Below are 22,588 nucleotides of genomic sequence, written 5' to 3' on the forward strand. Positions count from 1 at the left end.
ATAGTCAGCTGTTGCAGTGAAGTCCTTCAAAATATCTCTGCTAGAGCAAGAGTAGATGTCACAAAGTGGTGCATTCGTCCAGCAAAATGTAATTTTGCCCTTCTTGAACCAATTCTCATACTTAGCTGAATGTTTTCTGGTGAAAATATTCTAACCAGAGAGTGGAGTCAACGTGTACAAATGTTATTGAAATGAGTCTTTTTGAGTTTTTTTAAGATTGAAACAAAAAACATGAAATTACTGTGCACATTGGAGAGAAGGGTGAAATATGAAGCAACAATGAGAAGATGAGAAGTTCAAATAGGTAGAGAAGTACTAGAAAAACAGAGGAGGGTTTCTGTGTCAACTTGAAAAAGAACCTTACCTTAAAAACTGTTACGCTACCTCTGTAATGTAAAGCAGAATTCAGCTTTGTCAGAAGTTGCAGAAATAAGAATAGAAGTATAGTTTTAAATGATGATTGAATAGCATTTTTTCTTGTTCAAAGAAAGTGTGCTCACTACTGATTCCAGAGCTGTGTAGTGATAGTAGTTACAAAACACATCAAAGTCAGGGTTTATAATCTCTATATTGCATTAAATATACACCACAGATAAATTATTACAAATATGTCATTTATTATTATTTAAGATCAACATGCCCTGTCATACAGCAGAATTAATACTTTCTCTGTTTCCACACAGCCGAGGCAATGAGAACAGACTCGCACTACGACGACAGACCATTCTCCGGGAGAAGGGGAGGAGACAGGCCAGTCGAGGGCCAGCATATATGTTTAATGACCACTCCACAAGTCTTTCTCTTGAGGAAGAGCGCTTCTTGGATGCAGCAGAATATGGAAATATCCCAGTGATTCGCAAAATGCTGGAAGAATGTCCCTCACTCAATGTAAATTGTGTGGACTACATGGGGCAGAATGCCTTGCAGTTAGCCGTTGCTAATGAGCACCTGGAGATCACAGAACTTCTGCTGAAAAAGGAGAACCTATCTCGGGTTGGGGATGCCTTGCTTTTGGCTATAAGCAGAGGTTATGTTCGGATAGTAGAAGCTATCCTAAACCATCCCGCATTTGCCGAAGGCAAGAGGCTTGCATTAAGTCCTAGCCAGTCAGAGCTTCTGCACGATGACTTCTATGCATATGATGAAGATGGAACACGGTTTTCTCATGATATTACACCAATCATTCTGGCTGCTCATTGCCATGAGTATGAGATTGTCTACACTCTACTGAGAAAAGGGGCTCGGATTGATAGACCACATGACTATTTCTGCAAGTGCAGTGAATGCAACCAGAAACAAAAGCATGACTCTTTCAGCCATTCTAGGTCCAGAATCAATGCCTACAAAGGTCTGGCCAGCCCTGCTTATTTGTCCTTGTCCAGTGAAGACCCCGTAATGACTGCCTTAGAGCTAAGCAATGAGTTGGCTGTGCTTGCCAACATTGAAAAAGAGTTTAAGGTGAGTAGAAGAAGACTTGATTTGACAGACACAGAATTACAAACTTCAATCAAAGATGTTTCTTCTGAACAGGAAAAGGTTGGAATCATCTTCATAAATCAGTAGGATAATATAAAAGGTGGGATGTTTTGGTCACTTGTGCAAGCCAGATGAAATAGTTCTACTCATACACTCAATATTTTCTCATGGTTGGACTGAAAAATTTTGCTCACTTCTCACCATATTTTAGTTATTTACTAAAATGATTCTAAATATTGTCCTTTTTTAATATGCTGATTTTCTTTTTTGTTTCTATATATCTCTTAATCTTTTTTATTCAGTTATACTTATCATAGAATCATAAAATCATAGAATGGCTTGGGTTGGAATGGACCTTTCAGATCATCTACTTCCTGCCCTCCTGCTAGAGGCAGGAACACCTCCCTTTGTGTCAGGTTGCTCAAAGCCCCATCCAGCCTGACCTTGAATGCTTCCAGGGAGAAGGCATCCACAATCTAGCTGAGCAACCTGTTCCAGTGTCTCACCACCATCACAATAAAGAATTTCTTCCTAGTATCTAGTCTAAATCCACCTTCTACCAGTGGTTGTTTCACACTGATGGGCAACATTTAGTTGTATTTCAGACAGTAATAGTCTCACAAATATAAGCTTTTTTCTCTCAGTGGCTGAAAAGTCAGACCTTGTGCAAACACAGGCAGTATTAATGCTGGATTGCAGTTGTGGTTTAACCCTGCAAACAGCCTAGCTTCTCACAGCTGCTCATTACCCCCCAGTGAGATGGGGGACAGAAATAGAAAAGGTGCAAGTATGAGAACTTGTGTGCTGATAAAAAGGCAGTTCAGTACAAAGGCCCAGATTCTGATAAGAGCAAAATTAGTTCAGCTTAATTCAGAGAATGAAAGTCTGTCATGTGAAGTTTCTGGCGGAAATCCTTGAGATCTCAGTGGACTCATATTTCATCCAGTGCTTGCACTTACAGTTTAGAGAAGAGTATTTAAACCACATTCTCTTGTATCTTTCACTTCAGCAGCTGCTGGAGATGAGAACAAAAGGACTTGATTAACTTAAAAGGGAGTAAATTTAGAACAGAACAAATAAACATTTTTATACACCATAAGTGCAGCCTGCTAAGTGGCATGTCTGATTTGTAGGGACTGTATAGCTCATTTTACTGCACTTCGAGTGACACAAGTTGACTGATAGAGATAAATAACATCATCATCTCAAACTATCAGCAAGGATTGTTCTTCGAATGTTTGATGCACAAGGGAGCCAGAATTTGTCCCTGATGCTATTGGGGAAGGAAATAGAGCTCACAAGTGAAGAAAGATGGACTAGTTCAGTGAATGGCTTTGTGCAACCTGCTCTGTGTGACTGCTCAGCCCTGCATGACCTTTCTTTAGAGTTCTTCTTTTTGCCACAGTTGTCTTCTCTGAAATTAGAACTCTACTTCCAGGATAGTGTTGTGAAAGAACTGCAAATTAGATTTTGAAGTAGTGTCACTCAGCAGAAGCAGGAGGCTGCAGAAGAGGCAGAGCTGTTGTACATCAGCCAATCTCTGCTTGGGACATCCATATGCTTTAAGGCAGGAACGTAAGTGGATAGGAGCAGTGAGGAGCAGGAGCACAAGTCAGTACTGGAGTTTAAGTCACCATTAATTTAAGGTTTCACCAGAAGCAGACAGCTGGCAGCATAAGGTTTGGTATATTTTTGCAAGTACTGAAGCCACATGGTAATTCTGGATAAATATCAAAGACTAGAGAGAATATTTATATGTGCATTTACAAGTGGTAACATTTACACTATTAACAAGTGGTAACATTTACAGTATCAAGACAGGATGAGGGTTTAACTGACGGCTACCAGACTTTGGTTCAGTGCAGACAGCACAAAGGTTATGTTTGCAGAGCTGCAGGAAATGGACACTGGCGTCCTTACTGAGCCTGGACTTGTCTGGGTTCCTGCCAGCCTGTATCCCTGCTCATATCCCAGCAATTTTTATAATAAAACATCCCCTCATTTTATTTTAGGACTTCAGTGCAATTATCTCACTGGTGTAGACTCAGTGAAAAAATATGGATTTGGCTAAAATGTGCTACACTTGTTAGTGTAATCAATGCAAAAATATTTCGTGTGCATAGTTTAGCTGGACATGATAAATCTTTAGCTCCACCTAGAGTTTACCTGAGCCATTTAAAGTATTCAAAAACTTGCCTAACTGAAACTAGAATTTAGTGGAAATACATCATTGTAAAATTCACTTGTTTTACACTACTTAAGGAGTATTTTTTTAAGGTAAAATTGAACATGAATCTGTGCTATAAACAGCAAGAAGCAGAGCTCTCTGGCATAAATTCCTTTCTTTGGCAGTTTTATCTAGCACTATGTGCATGTTGTGTTTGGTTACAGGCATTGTTCTTTTAAGTGTTTTGCAGAATCATTCTTTATTAGGAGTAAATACAGAAAAAAAGTAGAGGACGACTTGTGAAGGAAGAGTGCTTGGACAGATGTGTGTAGTATTTCTGTATCAAGCGAGCAGTTAATTTAGGCTTCCTGTGTAATTTGGAAATTTGCAAGATTTTCTGAAAGCCATTTAATTTAGCTTTGGACAACATAGCCAAGCATGAAGCTTTAATGCATACAGAACACTGGAGAATTGTTCTTGTATTTCTATTTTTTCTTTTTAATCTAAATTATTTGCTCACCCTCAAGCTAATATCTGTCTGTAAGGATGGAGATGATGTCTGACAAATGCTGTCCTGCAGAGACCTGGCCTGGAATTTTGAGAGGAACAGCTGTGGCCCAGTGCTGTTCAAAGTGGATAAGATTTGTATTTAGCGCAAAGTCCTCTGCAGCTCTAATGGCAACACGCTGTTTTATTGTGTAATGAGATGGAGTGGAAAACTGCATTTTTATCAATAAATGTCTGCTATAAAGTAATACCCCTAAAAAAGCCTTCTGAGTTTGTTTTTCTGATGAGAAACAAAATCCAAATTATGATCTCAAAGCCTAATTTTCTGTCTGTTTTCAATTTTACACACCAACAGAAATCAGGTTGCACTCTTCATCATGAGTAGTCTCAGCTCTCTTAGGGAGAAGTTAACGGTACCTTTTAGAGATGAAGAACTGAGACATGGGAAGAATAAGGACTGTATTTGTAAGGGGAATCATGCATTTGTCTGCCTTTGTAAATGCCTGTCCCCTCAGCCTTTGGGTGCCAAAATCTGGCAAAAGAGATTTTTCTGAGCTGCTGAGAAGGCCTGAAAAGCTATGTCACATTCACTGAATGAAACACACACCTCCCTGTTTGCAGAGCTAAGGACTGATTCTTTTTAGTGACTCCAAAAGTAAATTAATTGCAAACTGCCTTCTCAGTTCCTGAGGGCTGCTTTTTTAATTGATTATGTTTAGAATTTGCTGTAGAAGAAAACTTGTGGAATTCTCTGTGTGCCGTTGGCCATTCTGAAAAAAATGAGTTAAATAGAACATTTTCCCTTGGCTCATATCAATGTCAAGAGACAGGAGAACTGGGAGACAGGCAGAAGTATCTGCATCTGTGACAGGGACAGTGAGATGGAGAGAAGCATGTGCTGCAGTTAACTGTTTTGTCTGTTACCATGCATTTAAGTGGATGGAGGAAACAATGGGCCCAAGACAGTTATGAAATTGAACAGACTTGATTTGTTAGTGATGAAGTTCCCTGACTGGAGGTACCTTACCTGTGCTCAGCCCCTAACAAATCATCCTGCAGCAGTTTAAGATATGTAGGTTGCTCCAAAAAATAATGCCTTCTATTTCTTTTCATGGAAACTACAATTAATGCAAAGAGCACAATAACACTATTTGATAGAGAAAATTCTGAGCTACAAAACACCATTTTCCAGCGAAGCTACCACCATCAGCTATGTGTTTTTGCTAGTGATGAACTCATAAAAATCTGCCCCAGCAGTGGTGACACATCGCAATTGTTGCCACTGCTAAAACACACTGCCTGTTTATGAGAGTGCCCCTCTGCTCCACCTGTCACACAGCAACAAAATGTAATGGAATGCTGGTGAGAAGGTTCAGCCTCTATTGCCATACCACCAATGCATGCTTCTGATGAAGATAGCCAACATATTAAAATAGGAGGCATTAATTTCAGAGCAGCCCTCATCTGATCATCCCTCCTGTCCTCCATAACCTTCCCTAAAATAATAAGTTCTTCATAGGTGGATATATCTGAAGACAGCAAACTGTGAACAGGAGCAGGATCATACTAGCTTCAACTATACTTCAACTTAGCTTTCGGCTGTACTTCGACTAGCTCTGCCGCGCAGTGGCCTTCCTGCGCCATTGGAGGGACAGTGTGGATATACTGAGCATGGCCTCAATCCCAGGGCTCCTTTGTAACCCCACTGGGGAGATTTCAGCTCAGCAGTTGCTATTGATTGCAGCCCTGGCAGTATTTCACAGAAGGGAATGCTGTTTTATCATGCTTGCAAATAAGAAAGTGATGGAGTTAGCTACAGTCAGTTATGATGCTGTGTGCAGAGTGGAAATGGCGGTGGGCTAATTCTACAAAAGTGAATGGGGGTATCTGGCTATTAAAATATTTTGTAACATTTTAATAAAAGGATTAAATTCAGAATTAAAAAAAAAAATCACTAGAATAGGGTATCACATCTGAATTTTGTTTGGAGAATGCTGAAATGCATCGGAGACTACCATGGAGAAATTGTCTCCTCACATCCTGTTCTGAAGATCTATGTCATGTCTCAGGCACTAGAGCAGGCAAGTATTGCTAATGAGCGTGTTAATGTGCATATAGGTACACATATTTAGATGACATATCACAAGATATGCCCATAGCAGTATATTACAAAATAGTTACTTATGTAGGCCAAATTGTTTTATTCATAACTTTGTAAATATTCCCTTTTTCCATTTGGTGTTCGTGTGTCAGATATCAGCCTAAATCTGCACATCATAGCTCGTGTGAAAGGGTGCATCAGATGATTCTTTGAATCCCCTTCATCTAGGAATCTCAAAAGGCTGCTTTCCCTCTAACTTTCACTATTAACATAATTGAATACTAAATCTTATCTTAGATGCTGTTACAAAAATGAAAGCCAGAGAGAAGGTGATATGTTACTCACAAAAAATATCTTCCTGTACTGCTAAGAATTTAGGATTTTGGTTAATCTCCATAGTTATTCTTCTGAAGAAAGACAAATTAAATAATACAATAACAAAATACACAACTTGTCACAGAAAGATTCATTTTATTACTAAAGCTTCTTACTTCTGTGTAGATAAATGACATTAAAGTTCTCTTGTCTGATAGATCTGAGCTATCTGATTCACATTACTTTATTAAAAATATAAATCACAAACATGTAGTTATACAGCGTGTGTATAAGTACTTGTCTATGAATTTTTGCATCCATCTAAGGGAAATGAAATGTAAAATTCTGATGTAGTTCTTGAGTTTATCCAAGTAATTAACTGCTGTTGTTTTGTGGTTAGTAAAGGACAAACATGTATGAAGTACACGCTCAGCAAACAAATTAGGGTGTTCTGTGTTAAATAATGTTTTGTCTTTCTGGCTGTGCATTAGATAGCACTTGGTATGAAGAAGTAGTTAAAAAGAAAGGACTAAGCAGGCAGAAAGAACCAGAGAAGAGAGAATGCTATTAAGATCAAATCAGAAGAGGTAGAATTGTGTTCCTGTAATAACAGTATTCATAGAAATTTACTTTGAACATGAAATTAGAGAATGCATGACTGTATGGTAGTGTTTTGTTTTGTTATTACTTTTGTTTTGTTTTGGTTTTTTTTTTTGCATTCCCTCTTCTGGGAAAAATTGTATTTTTAATACAATAATTACAGCTTTAAAAGAATTCCTAAAGTTAGTAAAAAGTAGTAAATTAAAAGTAGAAAAAATTAGTAAAAATTAAAATATTGGAAGTTTTGCATGTTTGCATGAGTATTTCTCAAGGAAGTCGGGAAGCTGTTTAGTTGTGCTCTCTGTAGAATACTGTTCTTATCCAATTTTGTTACCTACAGTGTAACTTTCCACATTTGAGCTAGTTATGTAGATTTCTGTGGTGAATAGAAAGATCATTTCCTCCATGCTATACAGTTCAACTAGAATAGTCATTAAAATAATGCCATATAATATTTCTAAAATTGTTTTCTACTTTGAATTGGGTCTAGTGCATGTCTTGAGAAGTAACTGAGATAAAAATTGATGATACAGATATCCAGGTGACGAAGATAAGATAAATAGTACTCCTAAAGAAAATTCAGGGGAAGTAACAAAATGCTTTTTAATTTCCAGAAGAAAAGTAAGATGCCAAAAAAAACCCTATTGATTCTCTTAAACATGTTACTGGAATGCAAAAGCATTCCTCTGCTGTTAGCTCTAAACATCAAGTCATCTTCTTTCTTCCTCTCTTTTCCAGAATGATTACAAGAAATTGTCTATGCAATGCAAGGATTTTGTAGTTGGACTCCTTGATCTGTGCAGAAATACAGAAGAAGTGGAAGCTATTTTGAATGGTGATGTAGAGACGAGTCACAGCAGTAATGGAGAACACGGTCGCCCCAGCCTTAGCCGCTTAAAACTCGCAATCAAATATGAAGTAAAAAAAGTAAGCAATTGTTTGTGATCAAACATGTGTCATCATGATGATATTAAAATGTGGAATTACTAAGTGTTTCTGTTTTGGAAGCTTTAGGGCATTTAAATGAGCATTTGAGCCCTTCTGTCCAGTGTATTTTACAAACACAGCCTGTAATATAAAGAAGCAGGTATGAAGGGTGGATGCTGGTCAAAGTGAGTATGAAATCTAATGGTTTTGAGAAAATGTCAAGCTATATGCAAAATGTTTAGATCTTTACTTGCTTTAACTTTCAGTCCAAAAGAAATAATAGTAAGAGAAAGAAATATGCACTCATTTTGCAGCCTGGAAGTGTATACTCGGAGAGGTAAAAAAATTTATTGAAACTGTGTCACAGAAAATGTGTATTTTTCTCCATGGTGATCAAAGACATGATGTAAGAGAAACAGAACAGTGCAGTGGTTTTTGCTTCTGAAGAACACTGGGCTCCAGGCAGTGTCAAAAACACAAATTATAATATCTGCTTTGGCTTACTTTCTACTGCCAGTTTAAGACTGTGATCCGCACTTGAAATATGCTCCACAGTATGATCTGGCTGAGTTAATGGCTGCACGAAGGCTCTAAAATTACCCAGGAGCTTCTTTTGGATAATACAGGTTGTAAAGTTTCAGATGCTGTTTATGTGAACCAGAAGTTATGTATATGTGATTCGTAGAAATGAGGAACACAAGGCTTTGACTCAGGAATGTACTTGGAAAGCAGGTTACCCTAAAGTAAGGCTGTCTTTTCTCAGAGCAGCAAGACCCTTGGTAACTTTTCCTACATAGTGAAATAGATCTGGTCAACACAGCAAAAAAAAATTATTTCTTATTTAAAATAAATAAATAAAAAGGGAATCAGAATGTGTGAAAATCTAGCATGGACTCAGTTCACAGAACTAGTTTGTCTGGGAAGACTTGCAAATTTTCAGCAGAAATTGAATTCATATCTCTGGGGCAAACATTGAACGTTTGTAGCAGTATTTACTGTGTTCATGAAAAGGAGAAGAATGCCATTTTAACCAAAGAGCACCTCCTAGCAAATGAACGTGAACATACAAAACATTTGAAAAGGAAAACTCACTAAAAAGAGCTAAAGCAACTTGCAAAGGGCAGATGCAACACTGACCGGGTCCTTCATGATGTTTGAGTCTGTATCTTGCCTTCAGTGCAAGATCTGTCTTCAGCTGGATACCTGCAGACACATTCTTTAGCCTGCTATGTATAAAGACAGTCCTTGCACCTTCAACCAGTCATACTTCAAATAATGGAATTTATTGTAGAAGAAATACTGGATTGATTGAGTTAAACTTCTAACTGTATTTCCAAATTGAGACTTAAAATCTAATGTGCAGAAGAGCCTAACTTTACTACTACCTTTGTAAGACCCTTCTTACACTTTTTAGAAGTTTTAACAGAACAGAAGGTTACCAGTCAGACTTCTCAGTTTTGCAGTACTTGCCCAGAGGATTCCATAACCAAGCTACAAATAGCCTTTATGCAGTGTTCTACCAAAATGACACTTATATTCTTATACCAGCTAAAAAAGTGATATCTTCCACCTTAGCAGGTGAAGATATGACACATTTGTTTCTTTTATGACCAAAGACTGTGCCATCATTTGCAGAACAAAAGACTCTGTTTTGAAATTTCTGAAGTACCAACATGAAAGTTTTAACACGTGGAGTTTGCACAGATAGATGATGGATAATTGCACTGAAGTGGAAATTAACAGCTTGTAATAGAAAATAGTGTCAATAAAATTAAACTGTTTTAGGGTTAATGCATCTATTCTTGCTGATAGCAATGTGCCTGCATGCTGGAAGACTGTACTCATAAAAAACCTTTCTCTTGTAGCCTTGTTAGTGCTCCTTTGCATATTTGTTGATTTTTTTTTGCTATTCCCACAGTCTTAACGCATTTGATATAGCTGCCATTTTAATCAAAATCATTTTGATAATAATATACTTTTGCTGTGCTCCTTTTCTTTATTATAGTTTGTAGCACATCCAAACTGCCAGCAACAACTTCTCTCCATCTGGTATGAGAATCTGTCAGGTTTACGGCAGCAGACTATGGCGGTGAAGTTTCTGGTTGTTCTTGCAGTTGCAGTAGGACTGCCATTCCTTTCAGTGGCTTACTGGATTGCCCCTTGCAGTAAGGTCAGTTGGTAGAATCTTGTAAAGACCTTTTATTAATGTGTGTTATCATCCACATGTAGATTCCTGACTAGCAATGTTGAAACATGGCTATAAGCTACTTTCATGCTCAAATAGCTCATGACAAATCTGTTATCTCAAAACTGAATTAGAATATAATGGCTTCAGGGTTGCATGTTCTGACAATTGTAATTAAGTTAGGCAACCATGTGTGTTAAATACAATGTATGTTAAGTAAACATATTGGAGCAAGACGTGTCTTGTAAAAACTTTAGTTTATAAACAATGGGTCAAGATATTCTTCATTTAGTTGTTGTAGTAGTAGTCAAATACTGAGGATCTTCATTTTTCATTGACACAGAGCTAGACTAAGCTTAAGCTGTGGGTTGACTCATATTATCTCAAAGGCAATTTTATTTTTGATGATTAAAAATTAATAGGTAAAAGTCACCAAAACATTAATGTCCAAAATTATCATCATTGATTTTCTAGAAGTCAAAGTGAATGATGTTGGCTTTTCAAGATGATGCTAATACTCATTATATTCCATGAAGTTCTTAAAGCAGTTGCTCAGGCTCCCCTGTATCCCTTTGTAACATGTTGTTTGGATTTGGATGCTACTACTATATTTGCTTGAATGATGCATACACTGTGGAAGGCCTTTCTGCTGGAACAGGTTACAGTCTCTGACCTCTCTAGAACTTATTCTGAAACTCTACTTCAGTTAGTCACTATCCATTGCAAATGGACACTGACTGAAGTTTTCCTCTGAGAGCATATTAGAAGGAAAAAATGGATCTTACAGGGCACAGTATGACATTCATCCATTATTTTAACAGGCCAGATGCAGTGTGCAGATGATTCCAGGGGAAAAGAAAGGTTGATTGAAGACTGAAGTATTTGCTTTTTTTATTTCCCCTCTCATTTTTCTATGATGGGAGAAAGTTTTTGTTTTGCCATGTTTTTCATTTCTTTCAGTCTGGACAACAAAAATCAGTAATGTCATTTTCACTTTCCTATATAGTAGGATTTTTTTGAGCTCTTTGGACTTAAAATTCACCTTGAAATTCAACATACTTTAGTAATTGTTTTTCAACCATAGCAGTGACTTATCTATTTGTCATTTCCCCTTTTCAGTGATTTATTGGATCTTCAAGCCATTTTGAACTATTGTACATTCTATAAAAGCTATTTCAGAGTAGCTTTTTAATATCTAGTTGCAAGGGACAACATCCTTTAAGTTTCACTTCATTTGTTGCTTTTTAATAATCTCCTGCTGTCATCTGTGTACATGTTCAATTGGTTTTGTTTCATTGTATTCTGCAAATGTAAAATGCAGAATACTTTTTTACCAGTTGTGATTTCTTTTCTTGTGCTTCACTCATACTTCAAAATTGGATTCTTTGGATTTTAGAAGAAAAAATGTTTGCTGTCTAAGTTCAGTATAGATTTGTTCCAATACAGAACATTATATCAACAGACTCCATTCTGTGTATGATCTGATGGAATTTAAAACTTCTTTTTCTCCTCCTTCTGAGATAAATTGACCACTGTCTTTCATCATTTGGCCCTGTAGGGCACAGTGATAGGAGAGAAAGAAGACAATGAAAATAACAGCTGGCATTGGAATTTTTCTGATATATTTCTTTAAGTTCTCATGCAACGGCTCTGAGAAAGCCAAAAATAGGGTCAGCCTTTGTCTTTGTAACATTTGCATCTCAACCTGTTTATTGTACAGATAAACAATTTCCTGTTTAGGAAAAAAATTGACAATTTGAACTTGGGCCACAAATACTGAATTGAGAGTTTCACATCAGGAAGAAAAAATGTATTCAGAGAAATCTGTGGTCATATTCCTGTTAATCTGGCAGAAATTCATGAGTGCCAGATCCTGGAAAGACTAAAGATTGTCGCTTAGTTGAGTTTCAGCTGGTGATCCACTTGGAGGCTCCTCAAAGTTTTTTGAACTATTTACTCGGCTTTTCCAGCTGGTAAATCAGTATAACTACAGAGATAATTAACCCAAAACTTCTCATACACTATTTAATAGCATGACATTTTGAAGGACTAAAAATTATTTTCAGGTTTATCTGAGAATCTTTATAACGTCCAAGCTCTTCAGTTATAATTAATAATGCAATTTATATTTTTAATGTTATGAATTAATGCATTCTTTCTTCAGCCTCTAGCCAAGATAGGGGATCTGAATTTGACATACAATCTTCTTTAACTATTTCCAGTCCTCGGGGTTGGGATTTCTGAAGTAGTAACTTAATCAGTCCCTATTTATTTCTCAAAGTATGTTCTGAGAGTTATACCCATAATTCTTTTACGGTATGGTAGGGCTAAAGAAATTGAATTTTAATGTCCATTACATGAGGAGCTGGGAAATTGTTCCACTTAAAAAGCATTTACATTATCCCATTTTGTTGCCAGTCCTCTTCTCCTTTGTGAAACATGTACTACCCAGAGTCCTATTTCATCTTCTCTATAATAATGCCATGCTCCATAATGTTGTGTTTATCATTGCTTCTTCAGATATAGGGGAGAAAATAATGTCAATCACTGATTACAGTCCTCAGCAATTTCAGGTTACCCCTATAGATGGAGTAGAAGGAACCACAATATAACAGTTCCATATCTTGTCCTAGAATCATAGTATCTTAAAGTGTCCTGAGTTGGAAGAGACCCATGAGGAATACTGATGACAACTCCCGACTTCACACATGGCAGCTGAAACCTGAACAGATGTATAAAGCACTCTCCAAAACAGAGATCATAGCACAAAGAATCAGAAATGTGCAAAAGCACTTTGGTTACAGAACGAGACCATACCCTTGGTCTCTGCAGTGGCAAACCAATGTATTACGTCAAACCCTCACTGGAAGCGCGTTAAACAGGAAGTTTAGTTTATAGAAAAATCTCAGTATCCTGAAAGATTATGGTCTATTTTATTTTATTTTATTTTATTTTTACCTTATTCCTATTTTCTGACTTTTTTTTTTTTCTTTCTTCTCTATCTATGACTCTTTCTGGCATCTGTCTCCTAACGCGTCTTCATTTGTAAACACAAATTTAATACATTTGAAAGGACACCGTCAAGGTACTTTATCATTTTCCAACTCTGCTTTATTCTTTGTTCACAGCTGTTCCTTGATAGCTTGAATTAGAATCTTTTCCCATGACAAACAATTTCTCTCCTTGTAGGCAACACAAAACAATTTGTTGTTGAAGATCATTTCATTAGGCTGAAGAAATATTTAATAAATTTAAAAAAAGATTTTTTTTTTTTTTTTTTTGAACGAGAAACATCATGAAAGGAATGAATTTGCAAAATAACATATAAAGGAGAAATATAAAATTTTGTGCCTGCTAACACAGAATCACAGAATCACAGAATTGTAGGGGTTGGAAGGGACCTCCAGAGATCATCGAGTCCAACCCCCCTGCCAAAGCAGGTTCCCTACAGCAGGTCACACAGGTAGGCATCCAGGCAGGTCTTGAACATCTCCAGAGGAGACTGCAGTGGGTTTTATCTTGTATCCTAATCTGGGTTTCTAGAAGATGATCAAACTAGCTTGCGTGGCTTAGGAGCCAGGGACGGTTTGTGCTTGGAAGTGGCTTAGGAGCCAGGGACGGTTTGTGCTTGGAATGACTGTAGCAAAGATTGTACCTAAGCAACGGTGCTCGGTAAATGGGTTTATGGAATGCTCGCTTTTGTTCCTTCGATATGCTTGTCTGAACACTGTACCCTAGGTATGTGATTTATAGAGTTGTTTGTAACTGTGGTTTCGGGTTCTGTATCTATATAAGCTCTACTGTATTTACAATAAACGAAGCTGTTCACTCATATTGAGTTGATGGGCTTCCCCAGGCTTATCAGCAGGTTTCCCTGGCCAAGTGGGTTATTCCCGACATTTGGCGCCCGAACAGGGACCTGACTGATGTACCTGGCGTTGCGAGTCTTGTGCGGTTGACAACCGGGGCAGACTTGGAGGGCAACCTGTGTGAATAGCTGGCCAGCTGAGCGCGACCGCGGGAGGCGGATTGCGGATCTCCATCAGACGGAATGGAGCGGGAGGTAGCCCAACAATTGCTTTTACGTTTTTTAGAAAAACGCGGGGTGGATACGGGAGTTTTAAAGTCGGTACCGAACGTTTTAGATTTCGGGCGATCGGCGGGGGTGTTCTTGCATGCAGGAACCTTATTTAATGTTGATGAGTGGCGTACGTGTGGTGATATACTTTGGGATCAGGTGATTGATGATAAAAAGGAGGCTAAGAAATTGATGAAGCCTTGGAGAGAAATTATTAACTGTATTAAGAGACACAAGGTGGAGCAGGATATGGCCGGTCAGGCAGCCCAGCAATTGGGGGTTGGGACGGCTACGGGGAGAATCCAGGATCCCCCTCATCCATCTATGGGCATCCCTGTCCCCGTTAAGTTGGATAATTACGTTTTGCCCAGCGCTCCTCGAAAGGAAGAGTCGGATTCGGAGCCCGACTTATTCCCTGAGGAGGAAGGTAATGGGGATTCGCCCCCCCCCCCCCCTTCCACTCGCCTCTGCACCTGTGCCGGCGGGGGCTTCGCCAAGGAGAAATGAACAAAAGGGCTGTGACAATGTTACTCAAATAGGGAAAAATAGACGGGTTACAAGACTTAATTGGTCTAAGATTGCGGAGCAAGCCTCACATCAGGGGGAAATGGATATAGTAGAGATTGTGAGTCAAGCTTTTCCAATTCGTTACGATGCAGGACCGGATGGTGAGGTTCACGGGGTACATGTGCCAATCGGTTGGAAAATGTTATTTCAGTTGCGGGCTACAGTGGCTGAGCATGGGTTACATAGTGAACTGGCTTGACAGCTGTTGACGTATATGTGGGCTAGTAGCATTTTGGTTCCGGAGGACATAAAAACTATAATGCGCATAATTATGAAGCCCTCTGAGCAGATGCTGTGGCAAGCACATTGGCGGCGGCTGTGTGAGTTGTCTGCACAGACCCCGCGGGATATGCACCACCCATTGTTTCAGGTTACGGTTGATCAGTTGACAGGCAGCAATATGTTTTCTCGCCCTGACATTCAGGTCCAGATGGGACCTGAAGTTTGTATGGAGAGTATGAACTTGGCGCGGGATGCATATAACATGGTAAAGACGTCAAAGCCGGCACCATCATATTTATCAATTAAGCAGGGCAGAGAGGAAACTTTTGCTAGCTTTGTTGACAAATTGACCGAGGCATTGTCGCATGCCGATGTGCCAGACTGGATGCGTGCTTCTCTGTTACGTCAGTGCATTCTTGAAAATAGTAATTCCGTTATGAAATCTGTCTTAGCTACATTGCCTCTGAATGCTACTCTGGAAGAGATGTTAGAGCGCATGAACCGTGTACCTACGGCGGCTCAGGCAATGTTAGTGGAGGCTGTGCGAGCGATGGGAGAGACTGTAAGTGAACGCCTGGCTACTGCTCATAATCAGGCATTTGCAGCATTCGCTCCGTTGTTGCAGAGCAATAACAAAAGGCAGAGTGAGTCAGCTAAAGGGAAGCAGCGATGTTTCCAATGCGGTAAACCTGGGCACTTTAAACGAGATTGTAAATCTAAGGTGTGGTGCGATAACTGTCAATCTGGCACCCATGGTACGGTGGTATGTCGGTCGGGAAACGGCAAGCAGAGCGCGAGTCGCCGCGCAACGACAACAGTAGCGACCTCGGCAAACAATGCGTTGCCAACTCTGACCGCTCCGGCTCCGCCGTCCTCTCCCCAGCCACCCCCGGCAGCCTCGGCTTGGACCTGGCAACCGCAGTAGATGTCACATTAATCGACACTAGACCACAGAGGGTTGCCTCGGAAGTGAAGGCACCGATTTTAATTAATGGACAGCCTGTTGGAGCTTTGCTCATTGGTCGCTCCTCTACTGGGTTAGCAGGTTTATTGATATTGCCTGGACTAATTGATAAGGACTATACAGGAGTCATTCAAATTGTAATGCACACATGGCATCCACCCGTTCATGTCCCCGCTCATTCGCGTGTTGCACAACTGATTCCCTTACTGCATTTAACTGCAGCTGTGTCCCCGCGCTCTCCTGAAAGCAGGGGGGATAAGAGTTTTGGATCCACAGGGGGCCTCGCACTTTTGACTATGCCTCTGCATTTGAGACCAGTGGTTCCGATTACATTGACTCATCAGCAACGCACTATTACTATCCGAGTGTTGTTAGATACTGGCGCAGATATTACCATTGTAGCAACGAACGCCTGGCCCCGACAGTGGCCGACGGAGTCGGTCGGAAAGGGGGTGGAAGGAGTTGGTGGAACTGTTCCAGTGTCTCGCAGTTTGGATCCAATTACAGTGACATTAGAAAATCGCTCTGCGCAATGCAAAATTACAGTAATGCCCCTCCCGGTGGGTGTTTCGGCGCTAGTCGGCCGAGACGTACTGGACCAGCTGGGTGTTATCCTAACCAATTCAGGATCTTCGGGTTTTCCCTAACGGCCACTGCATGGGCTTTCCCAGTCCGATTGCGATGGATTTCTGATCATCCCATTTGGATTGATCAGTGGCCGTTGAAACAGGAAAGCCTGCAGCATGCCAGTCAGTTGGTACAAGAGCAATTGCAGCAAGGGCATATCGTGCCTTCTACCAGTCCTTGGAATACTCCTATTTTTGTGATTAAGAAAAAATCGGGGAAATATCGGCTGCTACATGATCTACGTGCTATTAATAATCAAATGCAAGCAATGGGGGCATTGCAACCGGGATTGCCAAACCCATCGATGGTCCCGGAGTCATGGCACCTGTTAATAATTGATCTGAAGGATTGCTTTTTTACAATCAAAATTCACCCCGATGATTCAGAACGCTTTGCTTTTACATTGCCAGCAATCAATAAGAGCATGCCAGCAGCGCGCTATCAATGGGTCGTGCTTCCACAGGGGATGAAAAATAGCCCTACTTTATGCCAGTTATTTGTTGATTACGCGTTAGCGCCGGTCAGAAAAGCTTGGTCTCATGCTATCATTTATCATTACATGGATGATATCTTGTTTGCTCAATCTGAACCTTTTACTATGCAACAAGAAGTCTTCCTACAGGAGCAATTACAGAAAAACAGCTTGCAGATAGCACAAGAGAAGATACAACGGGAAGCGCCTTGGAAATACCTGGGATGGATAATTACAGAAGGGACTGTCCGCCCACAGAAGCTTAACGTCAACTGTGAGTTACGAACCTTGAATGATGTTCAACGATTTTTTGGTGACCTCCAATGGTTGCGGCCGGTAATCGGCTTTAACTCGAAGGACCTTAATGAGTTACGGCCGCTATTGAAAGGTACAGACCCGGCAGCCAAGGTGTCTTTGACAGTCAAACAAAGCAATATTACGTCCCAGATTCTTGAGGAAATGCTGGAGGACATGGACAGTTTACGGCACGCGGTGTTGCAAAATAGAGCAGCTATAGATTTTTTGCTGTTAGCGCAGGGACGCGGGTGTACTGATTTTGAGGGAATGTGTTGTTTTAATTTGTCTGATCATAGTGATTCCATACATAAACAGATTCGCTGGCTCCTGAATCACACGCAATCTGTGAGTAAAGATCATAATCCCATAGACGATTGGCTTCGTTCTACTTTTCCAGGCCTTTCCTCATGGGCATACGGCCTGATAAAAGAAGGTTTGCGATGGTTGCTAATCTTGCTATTGATAATTATAGGTGGACGAATTGTATACGGCTGTCTTCAAAGGGCAGTCGATCCCCCTCGAGCCATGCCAGTATTTAGTACAACGTTTTCTACGAATAATTTTATTCGAGATTGGCTTAAGGAGCAAGGAGGTCATAGCTCCTTGGAATATCTTGAGATGCGCCCATAAAATAAAAAGGGGGGAATTGCAGTGGGTTTTATCTTGTATCCTAATCTGGGTTTCTAGAAGATGATCAAACTAGCTTGCGTGGCTTAGGAGCCAGGGACGGTTTGTGCTTGGAAGTGGCTTAGGAGCCAGGGACGGTTTGTGCTTGGAATGACTGTAGCAAAGATTGTACCTAAGCAACGGTGCTTGGTAAATGGGTTTATGGAATGCTCGCTTTTGTTCCTTCGATATGCTTGTCTGAACACTGTACCCTAGGTATGTGATTTATAGAGTTGTTTGTAACTGTGGTTTCGGGTTCTGTATCTATATAAGCTCTACTGTATTTACAATAAACGAAGCTGTTCACTCATATTGAGTTGGTGGGCTTCCCCAGGCTTATCAGCAGGTTTCCCTGGCCAAGTGGGTTATTCCCGACAGGAGACTCCACCACCTCCCTGGGCAGCCTGTTCCAGTGCTCCGTCACCTCACTGTAAAGAAGTTCTTGCGCATGTTTGTGCAGAACTTCCTATGCTGCAGTTTCCAGCTGTTTCCCCTTGTCCTGTCTCCACTCACCACTGAAAAGAGTCCGGCCTCGCCATTCTGCCCCCCACACCTCAGATATTTATAGACCTGGATCAGGTCCTCTCTCAGTCTCCTTTTCTCAAGGCTGAACAGACCCAGTTCACTCAGCCTTTCCTCGTAGCAGAGATGCTCCAGGCCCCTCACCATCTTCATGGCCCTCTGCTGGACTCTTTCCAAGAGATCCCTGTCTTTTTTGTACTGGGGAGCCCAGAACTGGATGCAGTACTCCAGATGAGGCCTTACTAGGGCAGAGTAGAGGGGGAGGATCACCTCCCTCGACCTGCTGCTCTTTTTAATGCACCCCAGTAAGCCATTGGCCTTTTTGGCCACAAGGGCACACTGCTGGCTCATGGCCAACCTGTCGTCCACCTGGACACCCAGGTCCCTCTCCGCAGAGCTCCTCTCCAGCAGCTCATCCCCCAACCTGTACCGGTGCATGCAATTATTCCTCCCCAGATGCAAGACTCTACACTTGCTTTTGTTAAACCTCATCCGGTTTTTTTCTGCCCAGCTCTCCAGCCTGTCCAGGTCTCGCTGAATGGCAGCACAGCCTTCAGGCGTGTCAGCCAATCCTCCCAACTTCGTATCATCAGCAAACTTGTTGAGGGTGGCCATTATCCCCTCATCAAGGTCATTGATGAAGATGTTGAACAAGACCAGACCCAGCACAAACCCCTGGGGGACACCAGTGGTTACAGGCCTCCAACCAAACTCTGCACCGCCAACGACGACCCTCTGTGCTCTGCCAGTCAGCCAGCTCTCAACCCACCTCACTGACCACTCATCTATTCCACACTTGCTCAGCTTTGTTATAAGGATGTCGTGGGGGACAGTATCAAATGCCTTGCTGAAATCAAGGTAGACTACATCCACTGCTCTCCCCCCACCCACCCAGCCAGAGACAACATCATAGAAGGCTACCAGGTTGGTCAAGCACGACCTCCCCCTGGTGAACCTATGCTGACTACTCCTGATAACCACCTTTTCTCCCAGTTGTCTGGAGATGACATCCAGCACCAGCTGTTCCATCACCTTTCCAGGGACGGAGGTGAGGCTGACTGGCCTATAATTGCCTGGGTCTTCCTTCTTGCCTTTTTTGAAGACCGGAGTGACACTGGCTATCCTCCAGCCTTCAGGCACCTCCCCCATCCTCCAAGACCTCTCAAAGATGACAGAAAGCGGTTCAGCAATCACCTCTGCCAGCTCCCTCAGCTCCCGTGGATGCATCCCATCGGGTCCCATGGATTTGTGAACATTGGTGTTGCCTAGGCGCTCTCAGACCACCTCTTCCCTGACTGAAGGGAGGTCTTCCATTCCCCAGACCCTCTCACTAACCTCCAGGGTCTCAGATTCCCGAGGGGGAGATTTTTTGCTGAAGACAGAAGCAAAGAAGGCATTCAGTATCTCCGCCTTCTCAGCATCCCCCGTTACCAGAACACCCCCGTCACTTAGCAGGGGAGCCACGTTCTCCTTAGTCTTCCTTTTACTGTTAACATACTTAAAAAAGCCTTTTTTATTATCCTTTATCCCCTTCACCAGATTTAATTCCAGATGGGCTTTAGCCTTCCTTGTTGCATCCCTGCAGGCCCTGACAACATTCCTGCATTCTTCCCAAGTAGTCAGACCCTTTTTCCACATTTCATGGGCCTTCTTCTTTCCTTTGCGCACAAGCTCCTTGCTCATCCACACAGGTCTCCTGCCACCCTTTCCCAATTTCTTCCTCACAGGGATGCACCGATCCTGAGCTTGGAAGAAGAGCTGCTTAAATGCCGACCAGCTCTCACAGGCCCCCTTGCCTTCCAACACCCTAGCCCATGGGATATCTCCAAGTAGGCCCCGGAAGAGATCAAAGTTGGTTCTCCTGAAGTCCAGGGTAGCAATCCTACTTTTTGCTTTACTTCTTCCACTGAGGATCTTGAACTCCACCATCTCATGGTCACTACAACCCAAACTGCCCCTGACCTTTACTTCCCTGACAAGCCCTTCTCTATTAGTGAGAATAAGGTCCAGCAGTACCCCTCTCCTCGTCGATTCCTCAATCACCTGCATCAGGAAGTTGTCTTCAACACACTGCAGGAACTGTCTGGACCGCGCATGCCTGGCCACATTGCTTTTCCAGCAAATGTCTGGATAATTGAAGTCCCCCATAAGCACCAGCGCCTGGGATTGTGATGCTGCTTCCAACTGTTTGTGGAAGGCCTCATCAACCTCCTCCTCTTGACTGGGGGGCCTGTAGCACACTCCCACAGCAGTGTCAGCCATACCAGCCCGCCCCCTGATTCTCACCCACAAGCTCTCCACTGCTACACCGCTCTCCCCCAGGTGCAGTTCAATACATTCTAGCTGCTCTCTCACATAAAGAACGACTCCACCACCCTGCCTCGCTGGCCGATCTTTCCTAAAAAGCACATAGCCCTCCATGACAACATTCCAGTCATGCGAGCTGTCCCACCACGTCTCCGTGATTGCACCTTGACAGTGTTTCTTCAAGAGTATCTTCTTTATATGTATCTACTTTTTTAATGTGATTGAGACCTTACCATTGCATCCTTATTCTTTCTTTCTGTGAAAGCTGATTGTAAAGTCAAAAATATTCTGTTTTTGCTATTGAAAAAGTGTAGCAAAACTACTTAAGGTGATAATTTAACTTTCTGCCTTCTTCTCCCTTTTTCTGACCACAGGTAGTAATATATTTTGTCTGGGATCCGTGATACTCAATTCTTACCATGAGATTTTTGTCAGAAGGCTAAAAAAGTATTTTCTTACCGTTGCCAGCTAAGTGAACTAGCTAAGACTTTTGATATTTATACAGGCACTTTCAAGATATCTTCTATAGTAAATAACGATTAAAAGTTCAGCCTTGCATAAGTTTGTATGGAACTTTTAGGTTTTTTAATGTTGTACTACACAGTTATGCAGTAGTGCTTAGACATTGAGAGTCGAGAGTGTTTCCATCAAAGGAGTCAGAAAGGAAATAAAGACACTACAAAACTATAAACATACCCTCTTGAGGCCTAGTGACATTTTTTAAAAGGGGGAGTAAGTTGAAAAGACTGCAAAATAACTGCCAAACTGTGCATCATGAAAGTTAGGAAACAGAATTCTTTAGTCATAATGTGCTCTTGGTGATATTTCAATGCCTTTAGTAAGTGTCAAAATCCCAGTTTCTTTGCTACCTCATAAATATCACTGGAATGTAAGTTTGAAATATATTTAACAACTATAATAAATACTTCTCTTGATTACCTATAATAGACATAAAGATGCCCCAAAAGAATTATAGAATTATTTCAAAACACTGATATAGAAACATATATATGGTGAAGGTGAGTAATGAAATTATTCCTCTGGAGATAGCAAATAAGGAGAAAATTTTAAATGTGATTGTCAGTGTAGCATTTTAGTACAATTTATTTCCAAATCTGTGTTCCTTTGTGTTATTGAAACATATATTTGTCTGTGTTCTTGTTCTTTTTATTCATTTTTCTTATTTTGGAAGAAAGCAATGCAATATCTTTTTGTTTTATAACCTCTGTTACAGCTGGGAAGGATTATGCGTGGACCATTTATGAAGTTTGTAGCCCATGCAGCTTCTTTCACCATTTTTCTTGGTCTGCTTGTCATGAATGCAGCTGACAGATTTGATGGCACCACGCTCCGGCCCAATGAAACTACAGGCAATGTAAAACAGCTATTTAGAATGAAAACATCGTGTTTCTCATGGATGGAGATGTTAATTATTTCCTGGGTAATAGGTAAAGATTAATTATTCCTTAAATTTGTCTTGCTGTGATTTCACTGAAGCTAGACTCAAATTAATCCTTTGCTTTTAAGGATTAATATAAAAAATTGAACAAAGTGAATTTAGTCAGAGGGTTGCATTCCAACATTGGCC

The 22,588-nt window shown here is 40.9% G+C and overlaps 2 protein-coding genes across 2 annotated transcripts in view; both read left to right on the forward strand.

The window, feature by feature from the left end:
• Positions 1 to 22,588, forward strand: part of TRPC6 (transient receptor potential cation channel subfamily C member 6) — a 97,369-nt gene that overhangs the window by 58,514 nt on the left and 16,267 nt on the right. Inside the window, exons 3-6 of the mRNA XM_042839311.1 lie at positions 684 to 1,458; positions 7,905 to 8,093; positions 10,099 to 10,263; positions 22,235 to 22,448. Coding sequence (XP_042695245.1) covers positions 684 to 1,458; positions 7,905 to 8,093; positions 10,099 to 10,263; positions 22,235 to 22,448 — 1,343 coding nt within the window. The remainder of the gene's footprint in view (positions 1 to 683; positions 1,459 to 7,904; positions 8,094 to 10,098; positions 10,264 to 22,234; positions 22,449 to 22,588) is intronic.
• On the forward strand, positions 15,138 to 17,136 carry LOC122171610. The gene is made up of 2 exons (XM_042839312.1): positions 15,138 to 15,784; positions 17,053 to 17,136. Exons 1-2 carry the CDS (start codon positions 15,138 to 15,140, stop codon positions 17,066 to 17,068), a joined length of 663 nt encoding a protein of 220 aa, XP_042695246.1. The 3' UTR covers positions 17,069 to 17,136.

Source organism: Centrocercus urophasianus, unplaced genomic scaffold, assembly GCF_019232065.1.
Source record: "Centrocercus urophasianus isolate 14NV4802_14NV808 unplaced genomic scaffold, USGS_Curo_1.0 seq_9, whole genome shotgun sequence".
Classification (NCBI taxonomy): domain Eukaryota; kingdom Metazoa; phylum Chordata; class Aves; order Galliformes; family Phasianidae; genus Centrocercus; species Centrocercus urophasianus.